Genomic DNA, 15,566 nt, shown 5'->3' with positions numbered 1-15,566 from the left:
GCTACCTGGCTGTGGTGCATCCAATCACGTACCACGCCAGAAAGGGCCTGACCTCCAGGGTTCTGATGTGTGTTGGTGTCTGGGTTGTCACGGTAACCTACGGGATATCCTTTATGGATCCAGTCAACATCAACATCCTCTGCCTCATCCTCTGCGCTGTAACTATCCCGACCATCAGCCTCTGTGACTTCTTCATCCTCAGGGCTCTGAAGAGATCTGACCCCGGAGGGCGAGGCCTCCACCCCCAGAAAAAGAAGGCTCTTCAGATCATCGTCAACAGCCTGGTCATGACGTTTTTTTCCTACCTTCCTCCCATGTTGGTGTTCTCTTTCAGCGCCCTGATGCCCATCAGTTACAAAGTGTTTGTCTGCTTCTTGGTCATCCCTCTTATGATCCCCCCCACAGTAGGAAGTGCTGTCATGCCTGTTCTCTACCTGAACAACCTGGGGAGGCTGGGCTGGCTCAGGTGTGGGAGGGGGGAGTGATTCATGGTTCATTGATTCAGTTCTATTTGTTGTCTTTGCAAGTTATGAGGTTGTTGTGATCCATTGAAATACCTTGAGTAAGATTACAGGCTTTTATGTTAATAAAGTGATTCAAATACTTTCAGTCTTTTCAAATGTATTTCATATTATTTAAAAAACACATTCAAATTCACAGCGACTTTTGTTGGTTTCAAATGAGTGTAACTAAAGTAGAACAAACATAGATTTGACCCTATAGTATATGCTTGATTTGTTTATGTATTTCCCTAGCTCATTCTTAAATGTTATGTTTGTGATAAGGGAGGGGGGGGGGGTCAATGTAAATATTTGATATGTATCTGTCTTATTATGTGACCATGTAAAACTAAATCATTGACGAGTCATTAGGCTACTGATTAGGCTATAATTCTTTATTCATAGAAACATTTCCGTTACAATGTGCTTTTAAAGTGTGAGAGAAACTAATAAAGGATTATTTCCATCATTCCTGATGTCTGCTGTTCTTTCCTCTGATCATGTAGACAAATGTGTATAAATATCACTGGTCCAGACTGATAGAAAGGTTCATTGAGGTTTGTTAGGATTCAGACAACCCAAAGTCATCTAGCCGTCTCCAGAATGAATAGAGTTAGTGGAGTTTAGAGGTTGTAGCTTCAGCCACATAGTAAATACTCTATAATAGCCACACAGGAAATACTCTAACAACACACACCTGTACACAAAGTAGTAACATAGCCTAACATAGCTTTTCAGGCAGAGGAAGGTGTGTGACCACGTGATCTCTGGTCGTCTCTCTATCAACTCTCCAGCTTTGAATATGCAGATGTCACCTATGATGTCACTGATGATGGGACGTGATATGATCCTCTAGACCAGTGGTTCTCAACTGGTCTGGCCTTGGGACCCACATTTTCCCATGGTCATTAAGTCGCAATCCACTATATATATATATATATTATTTTTTTTCAGATTTTATCCCTTTTTCACCCAATTTGGTAGCCAATTGAACCCAACCTAGCATCCAATTATCCCCTGCCTATTGCGAAGGATCCGCCGCACGACCCCGTGGCCGGCAGTCCCAGAAGAGGCCGCCAGGCAGACTAGCTGACTGGCTCCTCGAGCCCAGCACCTGTTATTCCGGGACCCCGGGGGCGCTGTTGCGCGACGGATCCTTGTCCGGAAATACTCCTATACCGCCCTCGGGAGCGGCCGCCCAATATGCCGCTCCCCGTGTGTGCCCCAGCCATATCCGGATCTGGCGAGCTGGGATACGATCCCAGTCCCCGGTGGGCAGCTTGCACTAGTGGCCAGTGCTTAGACCGCTACACCACCGCGGGGCACGCAATCCACTTTTACATATATACAATTCACACAGGAACTCTAATAACGATCACTCAAATATTTGCAGTTATTTACAATTGATTATGTATTGTAGAACTTTCATTCATGTGGACTTTTTACAATAACAAAATGTGACATATTTCATCATAAAGGACTTCTTGGTTAAATAATACAACTGTTATAATTATTTCAGACTTTCAGGTTTATCAGCAATCTTGTTCATATCAGCATCTAATCTCATGTATGTGGCTGAAGATACAACCTCAGCTGCAGAATACAACTCGTCAACAGGCCACATATCACGTCTCTTCTCTACCTGGACAATCTGAGGATACATTTGCATCTCACACAAACACACACACACACACACACACACACACACACACACACACACACACACACACACACACGTAGAGACAAACAGACACACACACAAACACACACACACACACACAATTTAAATGCTTTATTTATGTCCACATAAACACAAAGTGCATTAAGGACATAAACAGTTACGTTTGTGACTGTACAATCGTACACATACAATATTAACACAGAGGACGTTTTCAAATGTGGGTTAACAGATACAATAGCATTACTGTAAAACTATATGTACTCGGGTACAAAAAGCAACGCTGTCTCCATATTGAGCGGCTACCGATAATAGCAGATATAGAGCAATACCATGCTAACTGTTTAGCCTTTCTCTTGGAGATGTGGGCCATCTGAAGGCCCCTAACCACCAGCTTGTGAACATGACCCAGGCTGCCAAAAATAAAAAATAAAAGTTGACACTTGTAGCCTAGTTGTGAGATGTTCAGCTTCAGCTGCTGATATTTCAGGCTTCCTCCAGGCTGTGGTCGAAGGTACAGCCAACCTCTAGAATTAATACCTCTCTACTACTCTCATTAACCACCACAACGTCAGGGGTGTTGGCTGAGATGTTACGGAACACCTCTGAATCATTATCACACAGGCCAAACATGCTGGGAATGTACAGTGCTTGTACAGTGATGCAGAGGACCCACAGGTAGAGTCCACAATTCTGACGTGCCTACATAAAGCCCTTTGTAAGCATGACAACCCTTTAGGATGTGCGGCATGGTTTCAGTGATCTGCACATGGCCATGGTGTATACAGTGAGGGCTATGACTGTCAGGAAGCCAGATGGAAAGATTCAGCTTAGTTGGTAAAACCTGCAGTCTAGCTTTTAGAGGGAAGATGATACTACTCTCATCGAGAACTACACTCTTAAACACTGCATGTGAGACGGAGTGATCAGCAGCAGGGAGACAGGCAAGCTTCCCTTGTAATTTCAGCTCAGTCCAGTGTTGACGCACGCACACACACACACACACACACACACACACACACACACACACACACACACACACAGGTCCTCTTCTGAAAGGGCCACAAGGGCATTATCATCAGCATACTGCAACTCCATGATGGACACGGTGGTGGTTCGGCCTTTAGACCTGAATCTGTTGATGTTCAGAAGTCGCCCGTCCATCCTGTACATTATTTTGACTCCCTGGGGCAGATGTTCAGCTGTGAGATGGAGGATAGCAGCAATGAAAATGGAGAACAGTGTAGGGGCAATGACACAGCCCTGCTTGACTCCAGCGTCAACCCTGAGGGGTTCTGTTTCATTTCCACTGCCACCGAGTACTGTGGCTGACATATTGTCATGCGCTTTAGCATGGGCTGCTCTTTTAGTCTTGTGGTTGATGTCATTTTGCCAGGTGATAAAGGTTTGCCGCTTGACGTCGATGAGCTGTTGGATTTCATAGTCTTTCTCCTCGTACCAGTCTTGATGTTTATGTGTTTTATGTCCAAGGGTGCTTTTGCAGGAGTCCATGATGGTAGACTTGAGCGTGCCCCCAGTGTGTTTCAACATCAGTTGGATATTGCTTGGGCAGGTTTGTGCTGAGAGCGACCTGGAGCTGTAGTTGGTAGGTGGTGTCACCCAGCCGTTCAATGTGAAGTTTTGGTCTGCTCTGTCTTTTTCGCGCCCTTCTTTTCCGCATGAGGCGGATAGACATAACGGAGTGAATGAGGCTGTGGTCGGTCCAGCAGTCATCTGCACTGGTCATTGCTCTCATGTTAAGCACATCCTGGTGGTCTTTGGTGCGGACGTTGACATAGTCAATGAGGTGAGAGGTGAGATTTTAGAGCGAGGAGGATGCATCCATGATGTTTAGAATTTGTTCTTTTGGTGGAAAAGTGTGTTGGTGATGACCAGGTTGTGTTCTGAGCACTTTGTTAGCAGTAGTATGCTGTTGGAGTTTGTGTCTCCAACCCCCTCTTTCCCCATTGTGCCTCTCCATAGACGATGGTGTCCTCCCACCCTGGCATTGACATCTCCAAGCAGGATTAAACACACACACACACACACACACACATACATGAAATCTGATCACTGTTCTAGTTGTAGACGTCATATTAGATTTAAAATGACAAGCAGGTAGCAGGTAGAACTCAATATGCAAGCAAAATATGTGCAGTGCTGCTGTTGAGACTGGCAAAAGGGCCATGTCCACATGGTACTTTCAGCATCAGAAACCAGATAACTTCACAGAGCAAAACTGCAAGAAAACCTTTCACTACTTCTGTACACAAGCCCTGTATTCACAAAATAACAGTTTTAGGTTGTGTTTACTTTAATGTGCATTTTAAAAATGTCCTATAAGATCCCCACAGTCATCTGCTTCTGTACAAGTGAACACCACTGATCTGATAAGAGGAGGTTGTGTGGTACTGTGTGGGGGATGTGTGGTACTGTGTGGGGGATGTGTGGTACTGTGTGGGGGATGTGTGGTACTGTGTGGGGGATGTGTGGTACTGTGTGGGGGATGTGTGGTACTGTGTGGGGGATGTGTGGTACTGTGTGGGGGATGTGTGGTACTGTGTGGGGGATGTGTGGTATTGTGTGGGGGATGTGTGGTACTGTGTGGGGGATGTGTGGTACTGTGTGGGGGATGTGTGGTACTGTGTGGGGGATGTGTGGTACTGTGTGGGGGATGTGTGGTACTGTGTGGAGGATGTGTGGTACTGTGTGGGGGATGGGGGATTGGTTTTCTTGAGCTGCTGCCAGCGCTGAAAAAAATGTCCACAGAAGAGCCCAGGCCAGCACTTTTCAGAGAGATGCTGTGAGGTGGTGATCTCCAGCTCCCCTCCTTCCCCCATAAGCACCAAATCATGGGCTGCCCTCTGGGACAGCCTCCTCTCTCCTCCTCACATTCAGAGCAGGGCTGGAGGGCCGGAGGGCTGAGTTCAGCTCCCATGCTAATGCTCCATATGTTGATCTGCAGAACATCGTTGGCACAGTCACACACTAAACCACACCTCACTGCCATCTTCCCTACACACGCCTTCCCATAAGCCACTGCCGGAAATTAATTTACTAAGACCCTTTTTCCCTTAACCCCTTACTCACTCTACACACACCCCCATCCCCCACATACGCACATCCACCTTCAAATCAATACATAGAGGCTGCATAAATTAGATGCGGGAGGGAGTAATCTTATTTCCTAATTGCCATGACAGCAAGTTGCTGCCATCCATCAGGCATGTGCAACCGAAGGCAGCAGAGCAGCACAGGGCTTGGCAGGTCATGGAGACATTTTCCCACCTTCTTTTTCAGACTGACAAAATGTCCATCAGAGCATGTTTCCTCTCTTCCTCAGGCTCTCACGTCTCTTATCAGAGTGTATGATATTGGGAACACTCTCTTCTTCTTCCCTCTTTCTCCCTCTGTACCATACACGCACGCGCACACACACGCACACACACACACACACACACACGCACGCACGCACGCACGCACGCACGCACGCACGCACGCACGCACGCACGCACACACACACACACACACACACACACACACACACACACACACACACACACACACACACACAACCCTCTGCATTCACTGAATCTCTCAGATGACCCGTTTATTTTGGGCCACATTCACAAAGTTAATCATGATTAATGCCATGTCATAATCACATCGCAATCACATCTGTCATTTGCATTTGCATTTAGTCGTGAAAACTGTGTTTCTTAATCAAATGTATTTCCTGTAAATGCAACCAAATATTTTATAATTACTGAACCAATATGAGCCTTATATAAATGCTCACAAATGCTCACAACATTTGTGACAGAGGAAGGGTGCTTTTGCCAATGTGACGTGTAAAAGACTTTGATCGCCATCCTGTGGTTGCAATCGACCATCATCAATCTTGCTGATACTCTTTCTGTGGCAGAGGCCCAATTGAGACATAACACTAAAGATCTCGATCTCTCTGATAATAAGTAAGGAAAATATGATGAACTATTACCTCATTGACCATTTTGATTGACCATTTTTTCCTAGATAAACCAGTGCACCCAGAGTTGCGCCTAATGCTACCAATGCAAAGTATGCTTTATGAATCAATACTGTATATATCGATATAAATCATTGTATTATCTCGTGAGTTTAGAATGATAACGTTCTATCTCCGTTTAGAATGATAAGGTTCTATCTCCGTTTAGGGCAGTTCAGAGATATTGAGCGTCAAAGTGTTTACATTCCATTATGTTCTGTGAGATGGAACCTTTGTATTTTATGAATTACTAACTCAAAAATGTCAACATTTTAAAAAATAACACCACACAGGCATTAATAAACACCTAATGGACCAGATTATGTTAAAAAAAAAAAAACTCAATTTTGACAAAAATGGAGATAGAACCTTATAATTCTAACATCACGTACTATCGATATAAATCAGTGTATTAATCTGGCAATCTCTCAACATAGCCTACAGAGGTTTATAGGTGAATATGAAAAAGTCTAAATTATTAAATGACCAATCAGCTGTGCCCATCACACGCATGCGCGGAAGACACCCTTTCACTGGTATTATGGTCCAGTGTCTAACATTAGACTGGAGGCTTGGGGATTCCCCAGGACAAACTCTTTAGCTTTAGCCAGAGAGAGAGAGACCTCTCATCCAGGGCCTTGACCTGTCAACAACTCAACACGGTAACAGCTCTTTAACACAGTGAATTAACCGTTTCAGAGATGAACATTGATGAGATATGAGGCTAGGACACCAGCCAGCCTGCTAGCCTTGACAGCCCATCTACTACCAGGTACGTTAGCTAGCAGCTAACTAGCTCGCTACTTTCTTTGGCTTTAGTACCAGCTAACAGTCAACAACCACCTGGTTTAACTAACCAGCTATAAACGTTGTTTATATATTTCGCAGAGGAAAGGTCTCTAAATAATAACATTATTAATAATCCATCATGGCTGGTAGTGTTCAGCCCCGGTGCGATCCGGGGAAGCAGAATCATCATCGGCCTGAGTTTAGCTTCTTAGCGGGGGACAAACGCGAAGCTCTGGGAGCAACGACAGTCTCTGCTGCCCCCGAGGACCGGTGCGACTCAGGGCTGGACTGTCTGAGTGGAGCAGAGGAGTCCTTCAGCAACGAGACCTCCCAAACCTGGGGGTCCAGATCTCCCGAGACCTCCCAAACCTGGGGGTCCAGATCTCCCGAGACCTCCCAAACCTGGGGGTCCAACGAGACCTCCCAAACCTGGGGGTCCAGAAACGAGACCTCCCAAACCTGGGGGTCCAGAAACGAGACCTCCCAAACCTGGGGATCCTCCAGATCTCCTCTCACATCCAACGAGACCTCCCAAACCTGGGGGTCCTCCAGATCTCCTCTCACCTCCTCGTGTACCTCCTCCCTCTATGACACTGACAAGCGCCCCATGGACTGTAGCTCGCTGGGGAGCGGGGAGATTGAGAGATTGGACTCAGCAATCGGTGACTCGATCACGGATGAGACCATGGGAAGTATATCACACGGACTGGGGACCATGCATCTGAGTGAACCGGTTGTCAGTGATAAAGATGAGGGCAAAACTGGTAGGCAAGAAGCACCGAGCCCAGAGGAGGAACGGAGGAGGAGAGAGGAGATGTTCAACACACTGAACTTTGTGTCCGAGGATGGAGACACGTGAGTGGGCCACGCTTAATTCACATCAAGTCAGTGACCTCAAATGAGGTGTTTGTTTATTCGTTTGCAGATAACCCCTCAATGATTTGAGAGTTTTGTCTGAATGGACAATAAATGGTTGGCGTGTTTGTTAACATTGAGCGTAACCCTTTCTCCTAGGGCTCTTCACCTGGCTCTCATTCATGAGCACTGGGCCTTTGTGCAGTACTTACTGGGGGTTATAGCGCTAGACCAGAGCTGGGTGCCTTACCTGGATATCCAGAATCATTTAGGACAGGTGAGCACCGGCACACACTTATCTGCTGAGCAGAGGTGAGCCACTCAGTCAGTCATACCTTGACATTATTAGTTTATGTCGCCACATTAATTTTCCTGCTGACCCACTAGGAGGCCTATTCTGCATCCATGCGTGCAACTCTTCATGTGTCTGGTAGATTTCGCTCCCCATCTGTTACATTGTATCACATTTGAATGTCGTATGAAATAAAAAAATGAATGCACCAATGACCGAATACAAGACAGTGCCAAGACAAGTTCTGATACTGAAGTAGTAGGCGACACTTTGTCCGTGACAAAAAACAAACAACAAACCCCCCCCCCCCCCGACAAGAACACCACTCAACTCCAAAATGTTGACCCTTTCTAACCCTTGTTTTTGTAAAAAAAAATGTCTTGCCTGTCATCTCCTCTGTCATGGTCTGACATTTCCCCTCTCCTCACCCTCTCAATCTGTCTCTGTCAGACTGCCCTCCACCTGGCAGTGATCGTGGACCAGCCCCAGTGTGTGCGCGGCCTGTTGTGGGGAGGTGCCAGTGCAGAGCTTCAAGAGAGAGGGGGAAACACACCGCTGCACCTGGCCGTGAGGGAGCTGAGGCATAACTGCGTGCGGGAGATCACCTCCAATAGCCAGAGCACCGACTACCTGCACATCACCAACTACTCAGGTACACTGACTACCTGCACATCACCAACTACTCAGGTACAGCTCACTGATTATCATATGGTGTGAGATGACTAGGACTGTGGGAAACACTGCATACTGTGTCATTTTCTCTTATTTTGTAATGTACTTACCTCTATATTCTCCTCCTTCTCTCTTTCCCTCCTTCTCTCTTCCTCTTCCAGGGGTGAGTCCGCTGCATTTGGCAGTACAGAGGTGCAGGGAAGATATTGTCAGTATGCTGGTTGAGGCAGGAGCTGATGTTAACCAGAGGGTGAGTACAGCGTCTGACTGGTATAGACAGGGTGAGTCCTCTAGTCTAGGGCGTCTGGGTTTGAACATCTCAGCACTCAAAGGTCACCTTACCTGCCGAGCAGAGTGATGGCTTTTAAAGGTTAGAGAAGAACCCTTAAACTCACTTGAGAGCATGCAAAAATAATATATCTCCCTTACACTGGATTATTGATAAAAAGCTAGCTCTAAAACATAGCTCTATAGCTTACTCTGGCGGTTTTGATTGATTGATTTGATTGATTGATTTGATTGCTATATTTTTTTCAAATATGTGCAAATAAGATAAAGCAACAATAATGAATATAATGGAAAACAACAACAACAACAACAACAACAACAACAACAAAATACACACATTCGAAAAGGAGTGGGATGAAGTACAACTTATTCAATCCCACCCCTTCTCCATAAATCATAAAGATGCTTCCTGTTCAATTTATACAATTATATATACAAATACTGCGTATACCCAAAATACAAATATCGTTACATACTTAATTACATTAAAAAAAAGAAAACAAAGAATATATTTTTAGGAACCCAAATGATAATAAATAAACAATAACCCCTGTAAACACCTTGTGATTATCAACACCCCCCCCCCCCCATCATCCCTGTACATTATGAAGAGCATGTTTTTATACCTTATTTTATGTTTGGACATTGCTTTAACTCCACATTCAAACTGTTCCATAGCTTCACCCCACAGATTGATATACAAAACCCTTTCCTAGTGGTACGAATACTGTGTGTTTTGAAATTAAAAATTCCCCTCAAATTATAACCCCCCCTCGATCACTGAACAATTTTAAAATATTTCCTGGTAGTGGTTTCCTTGTTATTTTTAGCTTTAAACATTGATTGCGCTGCTTGGTATGTAACAATATCTGTACATTTCAGTAATTTTTACTGTAAGAATAATGGCTTAGTGTGTTCCAGATATCCAACATTGTGAATGATCTGTATTGCTCTTTTTTGGAGAACAGATATTGTATATTGTATCACTTTTGTATCAATGATACATGGATCCACTCTGATTGAGGCACATAATCAGCACTGGTCCAATTGGGAATAATCTCAGAGTAGTCCCACAATGACTGCAACCAAAGAGACGTCTTTGTTTATGTGTTTAAAGATCCGTTCACTGACTCACTCTCCTCTCCCGTCTCCCATCCCTCCAGGACCTGGGTTCAGGCCGCTCGCCTCTCCACTGGGCCGTGGAGGCCCAGGGCCCCAGGGTGGTGCAGCTGCTGCTGCAGACGGGAGCCAGCGTGGACCAGCCCTCGTATGCAGGCCACACAGCTCTCTACTGTGCCCTGCACAGGCCCAACAAAGAGGTGCAGGCCCTGCTGAAAGCCGAAGGGGCCTCTGCCACACGAGGCCAGGACGAAGAGGAGGAGGAGGAGGAAGAGGAGGAGGAGAGGGAGAGTGAAGAGGTAAGAATAGTCTATAGCATGGCTGCAGATGTGAGCTTCTTCATCTGCCTGTTATCAAGTTGTTCTGGTATTGAACAGGCACATCGTTGGCTTTGTTGCTATGTGTCTGGGCGTAGGCTATTTTCTGGGTTTTATGAGATTGTGTTATGATGATGTAGTAACTTGGTACCTTTTGTGTCCGTCACCTCTAGGAGGAGTTTGACGACGTTGTCATCAACGGCCAACGAGTGCACTAACCATGAACATGGACACTGAGCTACATGCAGTCATGGCACTGCTGCTGGGTTAATCGATAGATGTGCAAATGTGCATTCGTGTGTGGGTATGTGTGGTTTGTGTATGTATGTGTGCCTGTAAATTGTACATAGCAGAGCTAATTAACCCTAGTTCTCAACCTAGTCAGGAGCTAAATACTTCTTTGTTCTAATTGATCACAGTTCTTACTGTGTATATGTTTAGTCCCGCTCTGTTTTGTGTGGGTGGGGGGTGAGCAAATATTAGTTGGATGACATGGTTTTAGTGTCCGTCTTGGGCAGAGTTGGCCAGGACTAGTGTTGCCTCCCCTAAGCATGGGAGGATGATCCAACCCTGGATCCAGCTGTGTCCTGGCCCTGGCCCTCCAGTGGCCACATCTCTTGTAACATGTCTCACCGTTACTCACATGTTTTGCATGGAACTCCACCGCTTATAATAATGGCTAACACCTCTCTGCAGAAAGGTCATAGAAGTTACTAAATATTCAGTAGTAACATGTTGATACTGTAGTGTGCTGTAAAACAGACTTTAGTTGGGACTTTTTAAAACATGTAATAAGCTAAAGAGTTGGAGTTTTAAGTTCTCAAATTGCTGTGTAAGTAAGTTATATGTCAGTTTAAGGGACTTGTGTATATATATAGCTGATCTCCGAGGACTCCTTTGTTTTGCTCTTCTTCTCGTCTTATTATTACTCTTGCTACCATAATTATCTTGCCTCTGAAGTGTATCTTATGCTGCATGTTTTTTTTTCTTTTTCTCATGCTGTTAATCTGGGAGGATGGTGGTAAGATTGCAAAGGATGTGAGGAATGTTGTTAGGAGTTAGGGAAAGATGTGAGTGGTTATGTGGCAAATGGTGGTAATTGGTCATTTACCAGATTTTGGGGAATTATCAATGCATGATCTGACTTTGAAATACATTGATTCAGGATTTTCCCAATGATCTATACAGCTAGGGATGCTCCGATCTGGATTTTTGGGGCCGATACCGATCACCGATTTTTTTTCCTCAAGATCAACCGATACTGATACCGATACCGATTTTTTTAAAAATACATAACTGTAGGCCTACTGACTGGATAGCCTACATATTTTTTGCTTTTTAGACAAAAGTTTTGATCCATTAGGCACCAAGCAAACGCAGACCCATTTTTATGGCATAGTAAAGGTCTGGCCTATCACCCAGTTAGGGCCTGAAGCCCAAGTCAGTCGATATGGCTGTATAAAAGACATCATAAACGTGGCCTTCATGGTTTACATACTGTTACGTCCTCCTATGTTTTCTGTTCAGTTATCTGTCTTCCCCAGGAAAAAAAAAGGAAAAAAAAAAGATCGGTTTTTGCGATCGGCCATTTTTGCCGATCACCGATCGAGTCATTTGGAGTGAAATCGGCCGATTTAAATCGGTGGCCGATAAATCGGAGCATCCCTATATACAGCCTATTGATAACTTTCAACACAATAGTTTTTCCAAGCCACTGTGTAAGACCCAAAAAATACCCTGAAAATACATCTAAAACTGTTAATATGTCCGTGTCTAGAAACAAGATGAGGGTTTTTAGAATGAAGTTCTCTGCCCCTTCTTATGTCAGAAGCTTTATCTCCGACACCCATGGGACAATTTTTAAGAAACTTGGGTGAATAATGCGTCTCGCTATATAGATCCAAAATTACACTTATTGGCCCAATTTTGACTTGGGTGAATGATGCGTTCAATTAATTAATACTTAACTAGCTTATCATGATATCTAGATTGTTATTAGTCCGTCGGTTATTACAATCTCGATTGCTGTTTATATTTCTGATTATTTTTTAAAGTTTCCATAGATTCGCCAAATGATCAGTAAATTACAATGGTTTGGTAAAGATAACGGAATGTACAGGATTTGTGCGACCCTACTGATGACATAGAGGTTTATGCAAAGGTAAGTAGCTATGAGGAATGGACGGAGTGATGGCTCCAAATATTGGTACTAAATCTTACATCAAGAAATATCATTGACTGTATTTGAGAACCACTGTGGATCTGCAGGGCGACATTAATGAAGTTTTTTTTTTTTTTTTTTTTAAATGTAAGGCATGGGTAGAAAGTCACATTATTCAACAGTTTCAGCAATTAATATGATATTGAAACTGAGTGCACTAATCAGGGCTGACTAACCCTGGAATACCCCAGAGTGGTGATATTCTGTACAAATGATGTGTACAATTCACCAATAATATACTGTGCTGCGATGAATAAACCAGGGACCTTCCAAAGCAAGGACTGGATACCCTTTATCTTAAGGCATCTTGTGTATATCACTCCTTTATGTATTTAAACTTGTTTTTGTATTAATTTGAAGAGGGAAAATGAGGTTGCTTGTTAGCAGGAGCATGCTACTGCCTACATGGTTATTGTAATCAAACCTGTAAAATAAATACATTGAGAGGATAAGCTGTATCTGCTCTTTTCACTCTGAGCTCTCTGTCTTTCTCACTCTCTCTCTCTCTCACACACACACACACACACACACACACACACACACTAAACATTGTGGAGCAGACATTCATTATTAAAGAGTGAGACGGTAAGTGAGACAGTAACATTTGAAGATTGATAGAAAGGATGCATGTATTGAAAGAGGTTGCTCATTGGGTGTGGATGTCACAATGGATGTCACAAATGTTAGAATCAAATTCCCCCCCCCCCGGAAACTTCTTAACCCTCATAGCCACTATAACACGCACTGGTAAATTCAGCCTCCAGCTCTGGTTAAAGGGATACTGCTGCCGCATGAAAATCCCATTTATAGACAACTTCACCACGTTCTTTAACCGTAGGGATCTGTTTGCGAGAGACAAGTTTCACCCAAACAGGTCTGGTGCCCACCTGCTGTCCATGTCCATGGACCTAGCTGTTCAGCCCTGGACCTGGCCAGACCCTGAAGGCCTTGATGTGGGGTAGGTCTGATCCATTCTCCTAACACTGAACATGCCATCCAGACTATTGCTTCCCACCGGACCTCCATCACCACAAACAAACTAATACATAGCGCAAATATTTAAAAAAAGGAATACTCATTCCACTAAATATACCTTCAAGTCAGTCCATTTATCCGGATGACATCTCAATGGCAATTCTAAATATCAGGTCCCTATCGACCAACAAAACATTTGTCATAAATGAGGGAAGGTCTGCTGCCTTGGCGGCACGCTTAACAAACATGCCAGGATCCACTCCAGGGAGAGACCTTTTCCACTGTGACTACCGTGGACAGACTTCAACTCAAAGACCCCCTCAGGAGGCATCAGATGTCCCACAGCAGGCAGGGGCCCATGCCCTCACACATGCCCTCACACATGCCCTCACACATGCCCTCACACATCCTCATCTACACCTGCTCACTCAGCACTACCCTTGTGATGCTCCGTGAGAATGAACACGTAATTACCTGTTTGTGAGGATAGGGTGTTTATATATACAGGGCATGTTGATATGTGAGAAACCTTCATGTGATTTCTGTGGGTATTTATTTACACAGGAAACACTGAGTTTCGAGAGGTGAACTGGTGGATCTCTCCCTTGGTATGTTTCCACATAAACAATCTCAAATTACTTGTGCGTCATTGCATGCTGTTGTAACAGAATTAAATAGGTTATTGTGAATGTTCACCACATTTTTTCACCCCACTGTAATAGATTAGATATAGATAGAGTGTATTGTAGATATTATTATTATTCTTTATACTTTTTGAGCTCATTTGATTCACTTGCTGAACAGATATAGAGGAGGAGATCTGGGAGTCCCTGTTGACGCAGGAAGCTGCCTTGCATGGCAGCTTGCCGCCATTGGTGTGTGAATGTGTGTGTGAATGGGTGAATGAGAGGCCGTTGTAAAGCACTTTGGAGCAGCATTGGAGCAGAAAAAAGCCGCTATATAAGTGCAGTCCATTTACCATTTAGTATGAGGCACTAGCTAAATGTTGTACATCCAGTATTTCTCTCTATAACAGCAGTGTGTAATTTCTTTATATTTACCTTTATTTAACCAGATAAAATCAGTTGAGACTACCGGTAATTGGATACACATAATACCTTTTCATATTGGTCATTGTGATATCTTTATTTGATACATTTACAACATAATTGATATTGCTATTGTTCATTTGTTCATTCATTCATAATTCCATATGCTGCCAAGGAAGAAAAAAGAACTGTGACGGGAAGCATTCATCCTCTCCACCATCCTTAATAATAGTTTTCTCAATTTAATTAAGCATGTTCTCTCTATTTATGCTGGTGTAAAGGTACACCCAGATAACATTTTATGAAGACGAAATAAATAAATAAATAATTCTGGAACAAAATAAAATGTTAATTATCATTGTTGTTAATATTAAGTGAATTGAAATTCCATGAGCAAAAAACTGCAATATTGTTTTTATTTCCAATGAATGAAAAATTAAACATGGAAAATGTCAATCATTATCATAATTATCTTGAATCGTAATCTGTTTTCAAAGAAATAGACAAAAAAAGATTTTCTCCAACTATGATACTCTACTACAATATATTTCCATTTAGCATTGTCAAGTTGTTTTTATTTAGTCAATAGTGCAATGGTCTATATTGCATACTATTTAGGCTATACTGGGCAGATCGTGAGCTTAGAATGATAAGGTTCTATCTCCGTTTAGGGCAGTTCAGAGATATTGAGCGTCAAAGTGTTTACATTCCATTATGTTTTGTGAGATGGAACGTTTGTATTTTATTAATTACTAACTCAAAAATGTCAACATTTTAAAAATAA

General features: G+C 43.5%; 1 protein-coding gene across 1 annotated transcript; it reads left to right on the top strand.

Moving 5' to 3' along the window:
* Positions 1 to 7,619: 7,619 nt before the first annotated feature.
* On the top strand, positions 7,620 to 10,755 carry nfkbib (nuclear factor of kappa light polypeptide gene enhancer in B-cells inhibitor, beta; the record flags this gene model as incomplete). The annotated part of the gene is made up of 6 exons (XM_080549490.1): positions 7,620 to 7,849; positions 8,009 to 8,126; positions 8,592 to 8,793; positions 8,975 to 9,063; positions 10,265 to 10,519; positions 10,711 to 10,755. Coding segments are annotated over 6 exons (939 nt in total), but the record flags the coding sequence as incomplete, so codon positions are not given.
* Positions 10,756 to 15,566: the final 4,811 nt, after the last annotated feature.

The sequence above is a fragment of the Nansenia antarctica genome (assembly GCF_963989245.1).
Source record: "Nansenia antarctica genome assembly, chromosome: 20".
Lineage (NCBI taxonomy): Eukaryota > Metazoa > Chordata > Actinopteri > Argentiniformes > Microstomatidae > Nansenia > Nansenia antarctica.
This window is presented reverse-complemented; position numbering and strand designations above follow the sequence as displayed.